This window comes from Pleurodeles waltl, chromosome 12 (assembly GCF_031143425.1).
Source record: "Pleurodeles waltl isolate 20211129_DDA chromosome 12, aPleWal1.hap1.20221129, whole genome shotgun sequence".
NCBI classification, from domain to species: domain Eukaryota; kingdom Metazoa; phylum Chordata; class Amphibia; order Caudata; family Salamandridae; genus Pleurodeles; species Pleurodeles waltl.
Window position 1 is genome coordinate 619,273,098 of NC_090451.1, and position 19,866 is coordinate 619,292,963.

At 40.9% G+C, this 19,866-nt stretch overlaps 1 protein-coding gene across 3 annotated transcripts in view; it reads right to left on the minus strand.

Moving 5' to 3' along the window:
- Positions 1–19,866, minus strand: part of POLR3C (RNA polymerase III subunit C) — a 177,676-nt gene that overhangs the window by 48,061 nt on the left and 109,749 nt on the right. For all 3 annotated transcript variants that reach the window (XM_069217943.1, XM_069217941.1, XM_069217942.1), the window contains 6 exons: positions 18,959–19,063; positions 18,422–18,514; positions 17,426–17,506; positions 15,638–15,689; positions 4,204–4,264; positions 3,696–3,846 (listed from right to left, as the gene is read on the minus strand). In XM_069217943.1, the coding sequence (XP_069074044.1) occupies positions 3,696–3,846; positions 4,204–4,264; positions 15,638–15,689; positions 17,426–17,506; positions 18,422–18,514; positions 18,959–19,063 (543 nt within the window). The remainder of the gene's footprint in view (positions 1–3,695; positions 3,847–4,203; positions 4,265–15,637; positions 15,690–17,425; positions 17,507–18,421; positions 18,515–18,958; positions 19,064–19,866) is intronic.

Genomic DNA, 19,866 nt, shown 5'->3' on the forward strand with positions numbered 1-19,866 from the left:
CCTAGCACACCGTGGAGACTGGAAATCAGCGTGGATGTTGGCGCATCTCTCGACGTTTCTCAAATAAAAGACTATTTAGTAAAGAAAGGAAAAACACCACGTGCCCAGAAAAGCAAGAGGAGGAGAGATGAAGGAGGTTGTCAACGTGGACAACAGGGGGGGGGTGGAGGGGGATGCGGCGGAAGCAGGGCATTCACAACACTGACAGCATAAAGAGGGGAGGGATGGGCTAAAAGCAACAGGGTCAATAGGCGAATGAAAAGCGCGACGCGGGGCGGTGCTCAGACATATGCAGTAGAGCTCGGAACACGAGCAGGAAACTAACAAAACAAGTTGAGACAAAAGAAAAAAGTAGTGCACCAACACTAATGTATACGCCCGATTGTTCAATAATCCGTGTAACAGGGTCAGTCTTCAGGGTGGGAACAAAAAGGCCAAAAGGCATGACAAATGTAAAGCATTTACCAAAGGAATTTTGAAAGGCAAGCCAGAGAACGAATGAAAGTGATAGGCGTGTGATGGGAGTGGTGAAAGTCCACAGGACTAGATACAGCATGTCGAGAGAGAGCGCATGCGTGCTGCCCAGCCTCGAACTAAAAAGCTGTTATTTCAGAGTGAGGAAGTACAGTCTCTTTATTTTAAACATTTTTGTTTAAATTCTTATTGCTGAAGTACTGGAACTTTATGGGAAAGTTTTGCACAGTGGACTCTCAAGGACCACAATTCCCAGCTGACTGTTTGGTGCACATGCTGCTATGTCATGCCATAGTTACCCAGGCCAGACAGAAATAACACAATACATTTAGATCCATAAGCAGAAATCACAGCTGTGTTTTAAACTGTATGCCTCTGGAGCAAAAGTCTCCAAATTAGGCCATGGGAACAGGAAAGGTTCACATAACATTTATAATAAAAGAACATCTAGAAGAAGCACTGAAAAAATATATAAAGCATTTCATGATCACCTCATGGTAGCAACACCAAAGGGGTTTCGGTCATACATTTTGGCCGGACACCCATACTCCTTATCATCGTCGTTTAATGAAAAATATGTAAAGATAGTAAAATGTGGAACAGTCGTCAGCTATTCTACAGTGTTACTGTTCTTCCCCCAGACTCCTGCTTCTGCCTTTGCTAATACAGGGCCCGGAGGTGTAGCTGCCTTATAGTCAGTGCCATACTCCACACTCATCAACAATCGTGTTGGGGTGCACTACAGGGGCTAGTATGCTTAGAGACAGTAATTAAATCGACTTAAAATGGGGTTGACTCTTTTGCCTAATAAAACTTTATTAGACGTGTCTGTCTGCACTAACATATCTATCCAAAATTTACAACCAAGGTCTAAATGATGACACGTACCCAATAATGTATCTTCCCGAAGCAAACACATCTGCTGCTCATCGCAAGGGATTCTTCCATATTTTCAAGGTTTTTAAAATACACTTTTTTAACACCAAGCATCAGGTCTTAGAATCATAAGCAGTTTAGAAATGCTATGTAGCCAAATTGAAGAAGATTCTAACACCCACACGGATCAAACCTTGTCAGATCCTGATAACCTAATGCACAATGCTGACATGTTAAGCTGAAGCTGTGTTGATTCCCTTTCAAATAATTAGGGTGTCATCAATGACTTAATTTGCAAAGAAATCCTGGCTTGAAAGTCCTTGTGTTTGGAAGCTAGCCTGGGCAGAAGATGTGGCTGTTATGTCAGCATTGTTGCCTTTTCTAGATACCCAGCCCAACTAACACCGCATGAAAGTTATCCCACAATCTGTCTCAATACTTTATATATACATGCCCAAACACAAGATGTTAAGTCCAAACGCATAGTGGAAGATGTTGCATGCTGGTTTTTACAAAAAAATAACAGTAATGTAGGTAAAGTGAGTCATGGTGGCACAAACATCTAAAGGCGAGGATGATGTTAATTATAAGGTGCATATCAAATTCCAACGAGGAGGCCAAAGGTCAGAGTTGGTAACCAGACCAACCTCTCACAAGCTCTTTACTAGAGTATATAAACTGCTTACTCATACTGCTTCCATTAACTCAGTACATCTGTCTCAAGATTTTGTGATACCCTGTGTAAGCTTTTGATCTGCAATTTATCTCTAACAAAAGTAGACATAGAGGCAAAGTCAACACCTTTCACGGGAAGCATCATTACCTCTATGCTGCAAACTCTCTCAGACAAACAAGAAGAAATTCACAAACCAAGAATTTCATTTGAAACCTATGGAATCAAGTGAACTCAAAAGTCTATTTAATAGGTTGTAAGAATAAGTTACCAACCCGTAAATGTGGTACACCTGCACTGGTATATTGTATAGATTCAGGTGCTAAGTCAATTTTCCCTATATCATGTTGGAACTTCTTTGTAAACGGAACTTGATATGTAGCTAAACAAAGCCTTACAAGTTGATCAGTGACCCTATCCCTGGCATGGTGTTTGGTCAGACTCCGAGCATGCTCAACCAATTATTCTCACCTCACTAGAGAGACTGTTGGAGTATCACCTTTATAAATAAGTATTTTTTGTTCTACAGCAATGGATCCATGGTATCTGATTAAACTACTAAGCTGTCTATACCATTTGAACACGTGATTCAGAACAGTTTGGCTGACTTGGATTTTTGCCTTAGCATCCATAAATCAAATTGCAAATGTGAATTTGATTTAGTCTGCTTACCACCTGTCAACAGATGATTTGCAAGTTGCTTGCTGCTGCCTAAGTTGTGCGTACACCACGAACCAGTAAATGGTTATTATAGACAACCTTGGCCTGTGGATGTAGAAACGCAAGGTCCTTTTCACATCAAGAGTTTGTAAGAAAGCCTTTCCTTTGGTCATTGTTTTTTGGAAGAAAATAAAATGGAATTTGGTAATCACCATTTGTATAAATTTTGGGTACATCTGTAATGTTATTTTGTCACCACAACACTTAAGGTGTGGCTCCTCTAACAAAAAAAAAGATCTTGCTATACCTTACTGCCTTATCCTGAAGTGATAGCCACCCAGAAGGAGGAATTCCAAGTCTCAGACCAGATGTGCATTTGTTGAAAATGACTGACAACCTGCACCATATTTAAATGCCATTCTTGGGCACGGCAGAGGACAACACGGGTAATCAGCCATGTAAAGAGAGACAGAGCTGTCAATACCAAATTGAACCTAATGAAAGCATGACAGAGATTTTCAAGCCAGACCCAGCAAATATTGCATGCACTCTTCTGCTCACTGAACTCAGGATCAGTTCTTTTATGGCATTAATTTGCATTCATCGAACCAACTGTGAAGCAGGCAAGTACACTAGAACAGCACTGAGGGAATCTCAAGGCCAAACACTAACTTGTTTGAGATACATTGCCAAGGTGTACGAATAAGGTGCATATTGTTCCTTTGCAAGTGCAATTCATCTTATTGTGAATACCACAGACAAAAATGGAAGAAAACAGAATTAAACACATTTGAAAAAAGTAATGCCAGCCCAACAGAGATACATTTAATGTAGTCTGATCAAGTTTAGCTACTGAGGGAAATATGATGGCCTAATAATTTAAAGATAATAACCGTTGTGAAAAGGTACGCAGTTCGGAGAGGAAGAGCACGTAAAATTGCTTACTTGCAGTACACTTTATAAATGTTGTTGGTTATTCTCTCCATGTTGTCAGAATGAAGGGTGTACGTACCTGCAATGCCACCAAGTTTTCAGACAGCATCTTATACAGCATGTCCTTGGCTTCTTTGGCAGGCACCATTGCAAAGTCCTCCACTTGCTTCTGCTCTAGGTGCCTCTTACTTAAAAGGAGTCTGAAGATCCTGGCACAGCGGGAGCCAAATCTGAATATGCAAGAGATGAATATTCACAAATGAAAAAAGACCGGTGTCTAAACCTGCATTTTCTAAGGAAGTTTTTTGGTGTTTTCAGCAAAGACAAACAAAAGTAACTGACTTGGTCTCACTTTTCAAAATCAGTTACAGATGTACGACCATGCCAAACACTACAAATAAGTGATTACAAAAGATATTGCATACAATTGTTGTTCATATAATGATTGTAATATAAAATCGGGTGGCTTAAAATAAAGGGAATATTAGGGCTGTAGAAACTAAAAAAAGATAATGTACTTTCCAACAAATAATGGAGCATTTGATGGATGTGAAGAGGTGGGACTAACAAGGTACAAACATCCTTACCTCTCCTGGACAACCGACACCAGTGTTGCAGAGGCTAAAGACTGAAGTGCCTTGTGAAGGTCTGCATTCAAAATGTTAAGGCACACAACATAACTCCAACTTTGAAGCACTGAGAACAGCAAGAATTGTCCCACCTTGACTAAACTAAAGGGACTTCATTTATAAGGCATAAAAAGTCAAAGAGCAAAGACAGACTGATCAACTAGGATAGAATGACAAAGACCTTTCAGACCTTTTGCTGTGACAGTCAATTGATGGACTATGTTCAACTCTAATGGCATTCCAGAGACACATTGTCTCTAAATTTCACAATCGGCTAAATTCTCTGCAGGAAGGAGAGGGTTCGTGAATAACAAGTTACTTACTTTTGGTAATGCTCTTTGGAGTGGACACTCTACCTTATAATATTCCCAAGTGCCAGACTGGATCTGGAGAGATTTTGTAGAAGTGCCCCCTAGTCCCTATGGGAATTCGTGCAGCTCCACAATGGGTTCCGTACTGCCTCAACAGTGAAGAGCAGTGTTGCATATAAGCGCCACTCTGTACGCCAACATCAATTTCTTAAATTTTCCACTTTTGTACCCTTCGACATGCATTGTTAACAATTGTTCAATACAGAGTGCTGAAATATTTTTGGATGCAAAAAAAGAGGCCACTTAACAGATTGAGGAGGTGGGAACACAATAAAGAATCTGCAGCTAGAGAATCCACCAAAAAAAGCTTTAGCAATGGTGAGTAACTTGTTCTTCTGATGGATACTTCAAACTGCAGATTCCTCAGTTTAGAATAGATATCATATCAGTACATCCCCAAGGTTGTGGGTCTGTGGAGTGAACAAAGTGTCCTCCTTGTCAAATTTAGCTGTCAAGGAAGTAGTGCTTCGTGAGAGTACATACCAATGCTTACGTTGCAGCCAGGCAGATATCCAAGACAGGTACCTCTTGTGCCAATCCAGTTATAGTGCCTTCCAGTGGAAAGGGCTCTCAGAACTTCTGGCAGCTGCTTTTTTTTGGCCAAGGTGTAGCAGATATTAATGCAGAGGGCATCCACCGCGACATGGAACCCTTCTGCACAGCCTTCCCTTTCATTTCTCCAGAACGTCACACAAAACGTTGAATATTCACTAGATCTTAATTTTATAATTGTTTTCTTAATTTATGCAAGTGACCGAAACAAATTAACATATATCTTACAGAAAAATTGAACATTTTGAGCTTGTGATGGAAACATATAATGCATCCAAAGTATATCACTAGTAAGCACAGCAATCATATACAAACACTGCAGTCTTAAGGAGTTCTCTTACAGAAGTTGCGATCCACCAGCAATTCATAATTATCTCTATCGTAACTCAGGAAAAAGTGGTATGTAGAACAAAATCAATCAGGTACTAGCAGAGCCCTTAGCCGTCTCCACTGCTGGTAACATGCATCCTTTAAAGGGTCCCCTAATGTCTATAGGTCTAGCCTTCTATGGCTGCGTAAACTTTAGCCTTATTACAGAATACAATATGTGTGAGCCAGTTGGAAAGTTTGGGATTAAAGCCCTTTAGCCAAGATTGTGCCATTCTGCATGCAGCCAGTAGTAGCAGTAAGGCCACCAACTTCATGGAAGGACTATAGATATCAGCTACACAGTCACAAAGTAACAGCAGCACTGCATAAGTCAACTAGATGTCAGCTATGTCATTGTAATGTGTGTGACCTCCATAAAATAATTCAAGTATAGGGAGGCAGCACCAGACTAAATAAGTGAGATCAGCTGTGTCTGTAGAACATCTAGCACAACTGGAGGCTTGTGTACTTTCTATATGGTTCAGAAGCTTAGGTGTTTAGTATAGCATATTCTTGTGCAGACTGAAGATCCACCCTCAAAGACGAGGATGGGTACAAGAGTGTCAAAGAGAAAACTTTGCATGTTCTTGGGGGAATCATTCCCAATGCATCATCACTTCTTGCAGCAATCTGGAGCAAGCCAATGGGTCTGATGTGTTAATTTCACCATATTCACATAATTGCTTCAATGAAATAAACATATAGTCAGGGAACAGCTGACCCAGTTTTACAAGAAGCAGCCACCTAATCGTGTGAGCATTATTTGTACTGACTTGTCAGTTGATGGGGGTAATGTTGGGTTGTTTGTTATGGGCATTTCTGGGTAGTAAATAGAGGGTAGGCCAGCAGGCTTAGCCAGCGACCAGAGGTCCCAGTCTGTGCATCTGACGGTTTCCAAAGATTTACCCAGTCAGGGTGCCACTATGGCCAGGAGAGTGTCTAATGAACATGCCTCCAGGTGATCCCTTTTAAACTGTACGTGTGTCACTGTAAAATCCGGGTTAATCCAATAGACAACACTGTGACTGTGCCGCTAAGAAGTATCCCTCTGGATCAGGTACAACAAATCCAACCAGCTTATACGGCTGTGAGTGCCTTCCTGAGCTTAGCTGCAGTAAAGTTTTACCCGCCCACAAAAAAATCTGGTGAGTAAGCCTTGCAATTTGGTTAAAATAAAACTACTTACCGGGGATCGGGATGCTAACAAAAAGATTCAGGCGTTTAGGAAGCAATCTTGGCCAGAGCTATTCTGCCAGCCATTGGCAGTTTGTCCAGCACCTGCTTGTAGTAGTAGTAGTATAAAACTTTACTTCTATCAAATGGCCATAAAAGTACAAAATACATAGGCTTAGTAGCACCTGAAAATCAGGCAACGTATTTAATTACCACAAGGGCACATATAAAATGCATTGCAATAAGGGCAATTAACATTCAAGTAAAATGCATAGTAATGTACCATCATAAGACAAAGTGCACACAAAATGTTAGTGATCTAACAAAGGTGCATTGGGTAAGGCATAAGTTCAGCTGTGTTTCTGTTACATGCATTGAGATAAAAAGTATTTTACAAAGATCTGATGATTTAGAGTCTTAACAAGAGTTCAGATTGTCAGGTGGAGAAAGACTGAAGCCTATAGAACAAGCCAAAAACAAGTATCTGCTGATGGTAAAAGCTAATATCATGGGGGATCTGAATTAAAGATCCTGTGAGCAGGCAGGAATCTGTTGAGGCTCAAGTTGAGGTACAAAGGGCAGATCCATTAGTGCCTAGGTCTGGAATAATAAGGACAGACAAACAAAAAGTGGTCAATATCCTCGGATTTATACTGACACAATTAGCATGCAGTCATATGGAGAGAGCATTGGGACCATTTGCTAGTAAAGCCCTTAAGGGTAAGATGCCAAGGCGAAATTTAGTATATAGGCTTTTCACAAGCGGAAGGGTGACCTCATCAAGGTGTATTTCGAATCTTGGGAATGGTTTATAAGACAGACTTTGGGAATATAAAGAACCCAGACAAGTTGACTGATGCCACTGGGCCACTAAAAACTTCCAGTAAGTTTTTTATTTTGTAGAATAACCTTGGAATTAGAATTAAAAGACTTGGTGGGAGTGCAGAAGAAGTATAGGCCTAATTTTGTAAACCATTCTTTCCAGTGGATAAACCACTTGATTTTCTTGCCTGAATCTAGACTTTTGATTTTTAGGAGATCCCATCACAGATGAACCAAAGTCTAATCCAATAAAGGAGGGGTCTTATAGTGACAAGATGTTCAATACCTTTATGAGCATATTTAAGATTATAGGTAGGGAAGGGGCAGATTGGGGCAGTTCATCCAAGGACTTGAGAAACTTAAGCACCTTCATTTTTAGCAAGTTAAGATGTGTATTTCCCTATCAGCACCACAGAGTTCACCTGTTTGTGTTTTGGCTCTATAGGCCTTCAATTCTGGAGAAATAGCCTGCAGTTTGGAGGATTGTTGTATACTTAAAATAACAGCAGAAGTGTGGGGGATAATCAAAGCTACTTTTGAGGATATGAGGAAACCATGACAGAGAATTAGTGATCCTTACCCCCAAGATAATCAAAGGTTTGAATCAGCTGCAAGACAGTGGTGCCTAAAGTGAATCGGGGCTTAGAAGTTCTATGGGAACTAAAGGCCATCATTTTTGCCTTTTGGATATTAATTTCTAGTCCTCTAGAAAGCCATACAATTTTTTAATTAGGAGGTTTTGTAAGCCAGATGGAGTCCCATAGAGGAGAAGTGTGTCATCCACAAAGAGGAGCGCATCGATCCTGGTTCTGCTCAACTTTGGGATGACAGGCTTCTCTACATTAAAATGGCCAACAACCCCATTAATAAAAAGAGAAAACAAAGTAGGTGCCAATATTCTCCCCTGGCTAACTCACCTGCATACAAGAATGGGGTCTATCCATCTGTCCCTCAGGCCCCAGTTCACCCTTGCAAAACTGGATTGATGGAGCCTGATAAGAATATTTAGGATATCACAAAGAACTCCCAAATCAACAAGAACCTCCCAACGGATACATCTGAGAACCAGATCTAACGTGGCCCTAAAATCAAAAAAGTCACATAAAGGGGTCTTTTGAAAGAAGAGTATATTTCCAGATGATAAGTAGGAATCAAAGCACTTGATCTAGGGTGCTCATCTTTTGAGCTGAGAACTAGCCTGGAAGGGAGACAAGATTTTGCCTTTGTCTAACCAGTCTTGGAGCTTGAAAAAGAGCTGGGAGCAAAAGATTTTTTGAAGATTATTGAGAAGGCTTATAGGTCTATCATTTTTTTGGGTGGCGCCTGGGAGTGCATGCACTAGCGCATGCGTCTCGCTTGTGAGACACTATTGTGTACCGTAAAGGGCTTGGAGCCCGCTTATCGCTTACCACTTTTGGGCTTGCACAGCATTCTTTACAGCCTTGTAATTTGTCACTGCAGGCTAAGCATTATTTCAGTTCCTCTGTGTGGTGCAAGGACCAAGCACTGATTGATTCAACTTAATCAGTGCCCATCCGCTGCACCTGAGACTGAGGTACTATTTTGCTCTTTTTAAATTCTAGTGCCTGCATACAGAAGTCTTGTGACTGGCAAAAACGTGCCTAGCAAGCCAAACAAAATTACAAAGTTTGAATTTTTATACTTAACTTCCTTTTATTTTGCCAAGTCGTCTTTTTTCCCTTTGCACCCGTGTTTTCTATTGTTTTTATTTGTGGGCGGTGTTCTCAAAAGATAACTATTATCTTGATCTAAATATTGTAAAGTGACATTGTTTCTTTCTTATGCGTAATTTCTGAAATGATGCTTTAACACATAATCGTGTAGTAAACCTCAATCCACCCCACTCCAATCAGCACTACTCCAATCAACCACTATCTGCACCACTCCAATCAACCAATATCCACCCCACCCCAATCAAACCACTCAACCCACTCGAAACCACCCCACTCTAATTCTCCCAGCCCACCCCATCCAATCTGCCCCACTCCAGTTTGCCCCACTCCAATCCAAAACAATCTGCCCCACTCGAAAACAATATGCCCCACTCCAATCCAAAGCAATCTGCCCCACTCCAATCCAAAGCAATCTGCCCCACACCAATCTACCCCAATTCAATCTGCCCGACTACAATCCAAAACAATCTGCCCCACTTGAATCTGCCCCATTCCAATCCAAAACAATCTGCCCAACTCCAGTCTGTCCGACTCCAATCTGCTCCACTCCCACCCAAAACAATCTGCCCCACTCCAAATTTAATCCAAAACAATGCCCCACTCCAACCTGCCCTACTCCAATCCAAAACAATGTACCCTACTCCAAGTCGCCCCACTCCAATCCAAGTCACCTCAAACCAACCCACCCACTACATACCAATTCACTCCATTCCAATTAAACCACAATCCACCCCACTACAATCCAGTCCACCCCACATCAAGCCACTACACCTTAATCCAACCCAGTCCAATCTACCTCATTCCAAACTAATACACCTCACCCCAATCCAATCCACCGCATCCCAATCCAGTCCAACCCACCCCTACCCGATCAAATCCACCCCACTCAATCCAACCACTTCACTCCAATCCATTTTAATCCACCACAATCTGATCCACCACAATCCAATTCACCCCAGGCCAATCTAATCCATCTCACCTCAATGCACTCCACCCCACCCTTATCACCCCAATCCAATTTAATCGAATCCACCCTACTCAAATTCACCATAATCCAATCCACCTCACCCCATTTCAATCCACCCCACTGCAATCAATCCACCCCACTCTACCCTAATCCAAACTACCTCACCCTACTCCAATCCACCCCACTACCTCAATCCACTCCAACCCCCTGCACCCTATTCCAACTCAATCCACTCTAAAACACGCCATGCCACTGAACTCTACTCCCCTCTACTCAACTCTACGACACTCTACTCCCCGTACTCCACTCTAAGACAGCCCACTGACTAACTTTTAGCCATGCTGAACATACAAAGCAAATATCTCTTGCATAGGCGTGGCCTACTGACTTTGCCAATGCTTGTTTGAAGATGGGGATAATATGGGCCCCAGCCCAGGTGGGAAGCGAATTGGCTCCTTTGAGAATTTCATTAAAGAGGCAATTGATATAAGGGGCCCAGATATCAATCTTAGTCTTACATAGATAGCCAGGAATGGCGTGGGATCAAGGGGCCTTTACCCTTGATTAAAAGAATCAATAGCCAAAGAGCAATGAGAAGCGTACTGGTAGAAATAAGCTGGTCATGTGAAGTGTTGGCGTAAAGCGTCGAAAAATGATCTATCCAGACTGATGGTGGTATAAAATGGTCAGTCAGAGTTCTTGCCCTTGTATGGCCATGTGAAATAATCCACCTGAATAGCACCTCTTGCCTACAATGAGCAGCATCTAGCAGATCCTGTCAGATTGTTTCATCCCATTTACATTTCTTGTCTTTAAGGATTTGCTTGTAAAATTGGCGAGCGACATGAACAGCATCTAGGTTATGATCTATAGTCTTCCTCAAGAGACACGCCTTTGCCCTACGACAATCTTGATCATACCAAGGGGTGGATTTAAAAGTTTTATTGTAACATGGTTTATGCAGCCTTGAGAAAATATATTTTAGAGACTGAAAGAAGGAGAAATGGTTATCTAATATCAACTTGTTGTGGCAGGGCAATGTTCCACATTAGCAAACTTGGCCAAAATGAGGATGTAAATTTCGGCCAAAAGTTCAGAGGTTGTTTGCTACACTAGGCCACTTGATGCCACTTCTATTGTTGGAAAAGGATAGAAAGGGTAAAAGCTGTGTTCGAGTTGCTGATAGATCACAAAAGAAACCTCCTGATAATGTTAATTCTTGAGAGTTGTGATCACTATTGTCTCTAGGAAGGATATACAAGTCATTTAAGTTGTTCCAAAGTTTAATATCAATTATACAATAATCAATGCACAATTCCTTGTTGACCCTTTTAAACATAAAGCCTTTGGATTTTTAAGATTCAGTTTATCCATTACAAGCCCCAAGGCCAAAGGAAAGTGTCAGAGAGGCAGGCTGTAAAGTTGGTGCAGACCAAGCTTTTAAAGGGTCTGCCTCCAGAGATGGAATACCTAGAACTTCATCTTCATTTTGGGTTATAGAAGTAACAAGTTCTCAAGGTTGATAGATGGTATTAAAGTTACCTGCTAAAATCATGAGCTCCAAAATAGAGCATGAGAAAATGACATTTTCCACGATAGCAAGAGTCGGAGGCTCCTTTTTTTTGGGGGCCGAGCAATTATAAATGTTCACAATATTAATAGAGTTCCCCTTACAGTGAAGAGATATTTTGAGCCAGAATATCAAGCCACCCGAGGGTTACCGGCTTGTAATTATCACTTAGGATTAATGCACGGTCTCTGCTAACACAGATGCGTAGAGAGTGGGCTGAGCTTTGCATGTCAGGACAGCTCCTTGGGTGCTTTCTGTTAAGGGGAATACCTCAGATTTTCCCTAGTTAATTTGAAATCCAGAGAAGTCACCAAATTGGATGATATTTCATATCAGTTCTCCAAGATTTTCAACAGTGTTTTTACTGAAAAGTAGAATACCATCAGTGTATAATGACAGGAGGAAACCATGTCAGAAATAGAATACCCCTAGAGACCTTTGTGCAGTATGTAGAGCAGAGTGTGACAACAAGGGGTTAACTACCATAAGCTTCGTTGATGACTCAAAATGCATGCAGAAAACCCCATGTACCACGCTGAGATAGCAGATCTCATAATACTTATTGTTGCTATTCCTAACAGACAGAAATATAGGTGCTGCCAAGGTATTGCGTTTACTGTACCAGGACAAGGCCTATGGATCGGGCAGATATACTGTTTTGCTGATCCAAATGAGCCAGAGATTAGCTTGAATGCTCTGGGAGGATGACTGATTGGTACCAGTGTGAGATAGGTGTGAGATGCAAGTGGTAGGAGTTAGGAGGATCCAGGGTTGCCGAAAATACTGATAACACCACTGGAACAACTGGCAGAGCAAAAGGACAAGATGTTGTGTAAGCCAGCTTTCAGAATGTACAAAGGAGGGCTACGGATCCCTCTGGGAAGCTTACAGAGTTATGCAGATTTTCCATCGCTTACAGCTGCGTACTATTTCGCGCTTTTACCACAGAGAGAGAGAGAGAGTTTGGAGCGGGCTTCCCAATGCCAGCTGCCAAAGCTAAGTCACCCAAGGACTTGGGGCCTTTTATACTACTTTATCTTGATTCACAGAATTATTATTATGCTTATGACTTACTGTATTGCAACTGATCTGAGACTGCTTTGCTATCGTTGAGCTAGCAGTGCAATACATGTATATAACAGTTCTGCAACTGTTTAGCCAGAATTGCCAATATACATGATTGTGCTATTGTTTTCATTAAAATTATACTGTATTGACTACGTGTGTTGCACTTTACTCAGTGTCCTTATTGATTTGTACCCAATTAATATTCCTTGGGTTGTTTGCAAGTTACCGGCCCAACACAACTGTGCCGTTTGCACACCAGGGAGGCAAATGAATTAACAGTCCAAGCAAATATAAAATGTGACAAGGGGCAAACTTGTCTCATGCCTCTGCCCACTTTGAAAGAGTGAAGAGCTAGCCATTAACTCGGACCCTAGAGGATGGATCAGCATATAGTAGCGGAATCAACTGTATAAAGTATTGACCAAGATCCATCCTATGAAGGCCAGCAAAGAGGAAGGTCCACTCAAGAGAGTCAAAGGTTTTCTTTGCATCCAGAACACCGCCTGAATTTCCAGCAAAATATTATGGATCATTGACACAAATTAGTACGCAGGAAATTGCCTGATATAAAGCTGGCTTAGTCCAGTGGCACCAGTTTAGCCAATAAAGGATTCAGCCTATTTGTTAGAAAACATAACAGGATTTGTTTTACCTGCATTCAGCAGAGAAAGTGGCCTAAAAACAGCATTCTATGTGGACTTTAATAAGTTTAAATATTATGGTCATTCTGTCTGAGCATATAGCGCTTCCTGGTAAAGTTCCAGCAATCTAAGAAACTGAAGTTTCATGAATTAAAGATTTCATTCATCAAACCGCCTGAGCTCGGACCCTTGACCCTGGTGAAGCTATCTATTGCTAGTTTTATCTCCGTTACAGTTAGTGGTTATTCCCCAGAGAGCGACCTTAGCAATGAATGGCCGTCCTCGATTGGGTCTTCTAAGCAACCAGGAGAGGGGTTTACTGGGTCTCCCACCATCCCCATAATTATCAACATATGCATGTTTGCCTAGATAAGCAATCTCGCCGTCTGCTGTTTCCTTAAATGTATTAAGCAGGACATGCACAAAAGGACATGTGTGTGTGTATCAGCCCAAAATAAAGACTGCATCTACAGAATGCACTGCTGGACTGGCATAAGAGAACATGTATTCACCAAAAGTGCCAATCCTTTGGATTCTCTAGATGAGGCAGTGGTTTCAAATGAGTGAGAATTCACCTAATTGGTCGAGGCCTGAACAATAAGGCTCTCTGACGTGTGATGTTAGCTGAGAAAATATGGGTCACCAGATGCCAGATAAAATCCTCGAGAAGTGTTATTCCATGTTCTGTATGCACATATTCCAGTCAGAGGGCCACATGGCCTAGCATCAAAAGAACAAGACTCGAGATTCAGTCCATCCTTATACACCATCTCAGCAGACTGTTATCCTGAGCAAATATCTTTGTTTTCCACTACATGTATTATTAGTTAAAACTGGAGCACTCTAAAAGGAGATAATCAAGTGTGCTACTTTTAATACGAGATAGTTACATTAAGTTAAAAAAAGAGCCAACATACTGACTTAGCAGAATGACAACAAACTGCAAGGGAATGAAGACTGTTCTCACTCCAGCAAAGTGATCCAATCAAGGCAGAGTTGCGAGGATGCGAAAAGGCCTTCAGGGAGGTGATACTTTTACTGCTTTAATTGTCTCTGGTCTTTGGACTCATAAGACTATTTTAATCTTACACTACTTATAACTAGGGCTCCTGCTTTTAGGTATTTATTTTTTGAACATTTCCAAATGTATTTATCCATATTTATTTTTTTGTCATCTTATTGGTACTTATCCATATTTACTTTATGTTTTAAGACTAAAGTAAGTTGACAATTTAATATTTCCACATTTATTTAACGGGTAAATATGCAATCCTATTTTGATGCCTGTCGAGTTTAAACACATTAAAATAGCTAAAATATAGCAATACACCTATATGAAAAATTTAGCATACTACATCAAATACACATTGAGTTATTCATTCATTTAAGGAAATCTCAACCAGTTTTTTTTTTAATTCCCCACGCTATGAACCTACTCAGCTGCTGGCTTAGAAGTCATGACTAACAGCATGTAGAGTCACTCAAAAGATGGTTATATACTGAAAATTTAGCAGCACAGCATCTGGTTACACCAAGTACTCGGCAGGTTTCTCCCCTGAATGTCAAGGTAAGAAACATAACAGTTTCAAAAGATTTTTTATCAATTTTATAAATTGTTCTCCTAAGAGTCTGTCTGCAGTTTACTGACTATAGCGAATTTCAATCTTCAGAAATCAGCTTCAGGGTACAGTGTGATCCTTTGAAAGAAACATTAATGAACCACATGACACACTGCAATCAATGCTGTAGAACAGCAGTTTCCAGGATAATTAGTATTGGGGCTCAGTACGTCTCACTGAAACAGTCTGATCCACGTAGCACATTTCAATCAGCAGAAGGGAACAGTAGAATCAATGATAATCAGCATCAGGGACCAGTATGACTCTCTGAGGGCACAGTGTGATTCTTTAAAATAAGCTTTAGCGAATGGCATAATGCACTGCTGTGAAACAAAAGAGTTGCAACCATGACAACTAGTATTATGGTTGAGTAGGACTCACTGACAGATACACTGTGGTATACAGAAATCAGTGTTAGAACTGAGCATGATCCAATTTTAACCAGCCTTAGGATGCATGAGCTCATCATAATAAACATGGAGAAAATTCCTTAATGCTGTAAACCACACCCAAGTTATATAAGCATGCAATTCAAGCAAAGGATACTAATGACGAACATTCCACCCCCACTGTCACCAGATCGGCCAACAAACTCCAACTATAAGAAGATACAAAAGAAAAAGGAAGAAATGAGTCATGAAATCATCAAAAGGTCAACAACCTTTACTATTCATAGATTTAGATGATCCATTCCGTACTGAGGAAATGTGCAGAACTGCACAGTAACAAGTGGTCCATTTGCCTTCACATAATCATTAAATGGAGGCGGGCAAGTACCCGGATATTTATTTGTTATCCTAATCATTGTACACAGGATGGCCTGTAAATGCTAATATTTTAAGTTCTTATGCTTAATATACTGGTACCCTAACCATATGACCGTCAATACCCTATAACAAACATCCCTGATATGCTTCATTAAAAAGGACACTTTAGTTCGAAAAAATCTCAGTAGTTCCATTACCTGGCGATATTTTCATATGTTCTGTCCATCTCCAACGTTCTGATTTTATTAAAATTCATTTTTAAATTGTTTTTAGGTCTCCTCCAGAGCAGCGTTTAGCTGCCGCCTTTCAAAGACCTATTGTAGACAATTCCGATGCTTACAATTGTTGCTGAGCCAAGCCACTACTTACCACTGGTTGGCTATCTTCTCAGGCTTATTTGCTTGCTTCTTATTTGATGGCTTCCCTTCTTATTCTTGTGTTTGTTCCTCCCTTTGTGCAAAGCTTCTTTATATTTTGACTGGATGGCCTGTATCCTTTCACTGCTTACATTCAGGGGACTACTTGTTTTGTTTTTCTATCACCGCTGCATATAATGTATGTATTCTGTTGGTCTGCCTTGTGTGCTTCTTTCACCCTCAAATCCGTGCTTGTGGTGCTCTCACTGTTGCTCTATAGACTAAAAACCCCATCACTCTAAAAATAGCAGCCCCAAATTTGGAATGCTAAATCAAATGTAAAAAACAAATAAACCAACAAATCAACTCCGCATCATGACACGTGCACAGAGCTTCGAGAGTATCTGTCACCATGTTTGGCAGTTTTTTTATTTTTGACAATTTTGTTCTGCATCAGCAAACAAGGATTTTTTTCTTTTTGTTTACCTTCTGCATGAGAAAAAGGCAGGCGCTGGCAGAGCCAAAAGGTCGAGGGATCTCACTGAAGTCCAGATCTAGTGAGTTCGTCAATGCTTATTTCCTTCTGTGGAATCTTGTTTTAGTGATTTTGTGGCTAGAACTTAGCTACCGTTAGCCACTTATCACTGAAACGAGGTCACAAAACAGGAAAACTGCTCAGCAGTTAAACTGGCAAAGTGCTAAAAATACCCAAAGGGTCTATGAGACAGAAGTAACCCATAAACCCACAGGGACCCGGGTATAATTCGTATCTCACAACAATGTCTCAAGGGGCATCGTTAAGGACAGCAGTTTTTTCCAATCCTACAATACCAGAACCAATGTATTGCAATTGCAAATGAAACCAATATTTATTGCTTTACTGTTGGTTATAGTTCTTGTTTTATAATTCATTTGCAATTGCAATACATTGGTTCAAATATTGTCTGATTGAACAAATTGCTATCCTTAATGATGCCCCAATTGGGACATTAAACAAGGGTGCATAATGAATTTATTTGAACCCTGCAAAGGTAAAATATTAAAAGAATGTGGCTTTAATGCCAAGAAAAACATGCACTTTCTTAAATCCAGATTTGTCCAAAATGAATGTCCATTTTCTATAATCCCTAATTAAAAAAGGCTCACAAACTTCAGTTTAGACACTGGACGAATCAGGCAATAGTATTTGGAAGAATAATTGTATTCCTTACTTGATCATCAGCTAGCAATGATAGGTACTGGTCAAGGACTTGTTTGGAAATGTTGTATCCTGGTGGTAACGAGCGGAAGATCTGTCGAGAGAGATGCACAGTAATAGTAAGACAAGCCTGGATCATATTTTATAGCTGTCACTAGTACACTCAAAAAGGTATCTGAAAGCATGGCTGACTACTACTGTGCCCAAATAGAGGAAGTCTAACCATGAACAGTAAGAGTCTGCATGATACCCAGACCTTCCTGGGGATACTGACGTAAGGATGATCAACTTTAAGCACATTTCCGAGTTGTACATCGATAGATTTGTACAGAGCTTACCCAATCATAAGTAACAGAGTGCGTTACATGCAGCTGTTGATACAAAATCTTGGGTAGCGTGGGAGGGAGGTGTCACTGGGACAGAGTAGATGCAAAAAGGAGGTTACTGATTCACCTAGCATAGATAAGGTTACAAAGGAGGTAAGGAGGGTTTCGAAAGCCTAGAGAAGTGTAGGGTGAAACTCGGGTGCAGTGTGAAGCGGGAGCGAAGCAGAGGATTGAAGCTTTCGTAACAGTGGGAGGTACTGATGAGTTCTACCGCAATACGTTGGGGTTTAAACAGGATGTTGGAATGCCCTCCTTGGCCTCCAAGGCTCAATGATAGAACCTGAGAGCATCACTCCTACACTTTCAGATCAACGGGGTAGGCATTGCTGCAGGGTACTGCACAGCACAGGCATAAGTCTCCAAAGAGGCCCGTTTGAAAGCATAGTGGAACGCACTAGCTCCATAAAGAAGAGCCTACAAAAGTGCTCCTTAACAAATTATAGCAACTCCTTGTGTATGGTGGTGGGAAACAAATACATATTGGGTAGCACTGGGTTTATTTCATGCAATATCTAAGGGAGATTTGTTAACAGCTGCAGTGCACTTGTCCATAAAATAAAACCTTGCATCCCATCTTACATATCTACTAACAGTTTAATGAAGTTGCGTGTATACCTCCTGACCTCATTTGATGACAGCGGCTGCGTGTACGGAGCATTGGAGGACGTCGTCACCTCGCTCATTCTCAGCATGGTTCTCACAATTTCACTGCTGGTCTTTTTTTAACAGAAAATAGAGTTTAGAAAACAAATCACTACATGTAATTGATTTGTCGTGTACATGGTTGAAGCAACAGTGTGTAGAAAAACCCAATAGCACAGTTCCACAAAGAAGCACCAGCAGTAGCACTACTTCTGCCACCACTACTATTAGATGTAGGCAGTAATGTAGTTCAGCTGACCATGGGAAGGCACTAGGAGAGGCTTTGTTTCTTTTCACATAAATCCACAGACATTCTGGTTGAGTGACCAGCTTCTAAAGGAGTTCTGCTCAGGAGGAGGGCTACCATTCCGCCATAGTGCTGAGCCTGCTCCCAGTGGCTTCTTAGCATTGGGCGTAACTGGCACAGCTACCACACAAAACATTATGGAATCCCACAACCAGAACGTAATCCATGACTCCATAATTAATATGTTTTCCACTACTTTATTTTGGTGTACCTGGTCCATTCTGTTGGCTACAGCAGTGATTATCGCCTGGTCTCGAAAGTGCTGATGGAACCGAACAAAATTAACTTGCCAATAAATGCCATCATCTGGAAGGGTCTGCAAGAGAGAGATGTCACGATAAGGAAGAATTTAAAAGACTATGTTTCCATGCTAATAGAGTTTTGAACGTGACAGTGAGAACTTCTATTGTCAGCTTCTGTGAAGGGCCAGGTCCCATCATAATTATATTCCAGGTTCTCCTATTCATGAGCTACTGATTACATATCAAAACAGAACTCCATGTTTCTCAAACCCATGCCAAGTTTTTATATTAGTAGGTGTATCCACCTCTTCCCAAGCATCTCATGACCAAACAAAACTCAACTAAAAAATCCACATCCTCCTTCATCTGTATCCTCCTGCAGTTGTATACCACCTGAACAGGCCATGTTCCAGCAAAAAATAAATGCACTGGTGCATGAAAGGTAAAGGGCACAGTAATTTATTTGCATATAAATAAATAAAAGGAACTTTATGTCTAATGCACAGTACAACAAAGCAGTTTCCGGCTTATTATACATTATTCAGAGCACTTACTTTTACTAATAACTATCACATCCTTACACTGCACAATCAATCCATATTCGACACTCCACCCAAATCTCTGATTACACACATCACGCGCCTGCCCCCATTTGTGCACACAGTGCACAAACCACAAACATGCATATAAAAAAACATTTTAAATAAAAATTATTTCAGCTTTCTTGCAGTACTGTTAGCGGAAGGTAAGGTAATTGTCCACATGTGGATTGAGTAGAAAGATCCCGAAAGCCAAGCCACAATTCTAGCCATTAGTAGTAGTTGTATGATGCTTGCTGATTATAAAGTATTTTTTCTTTGGATCCTAGATTGTTCCT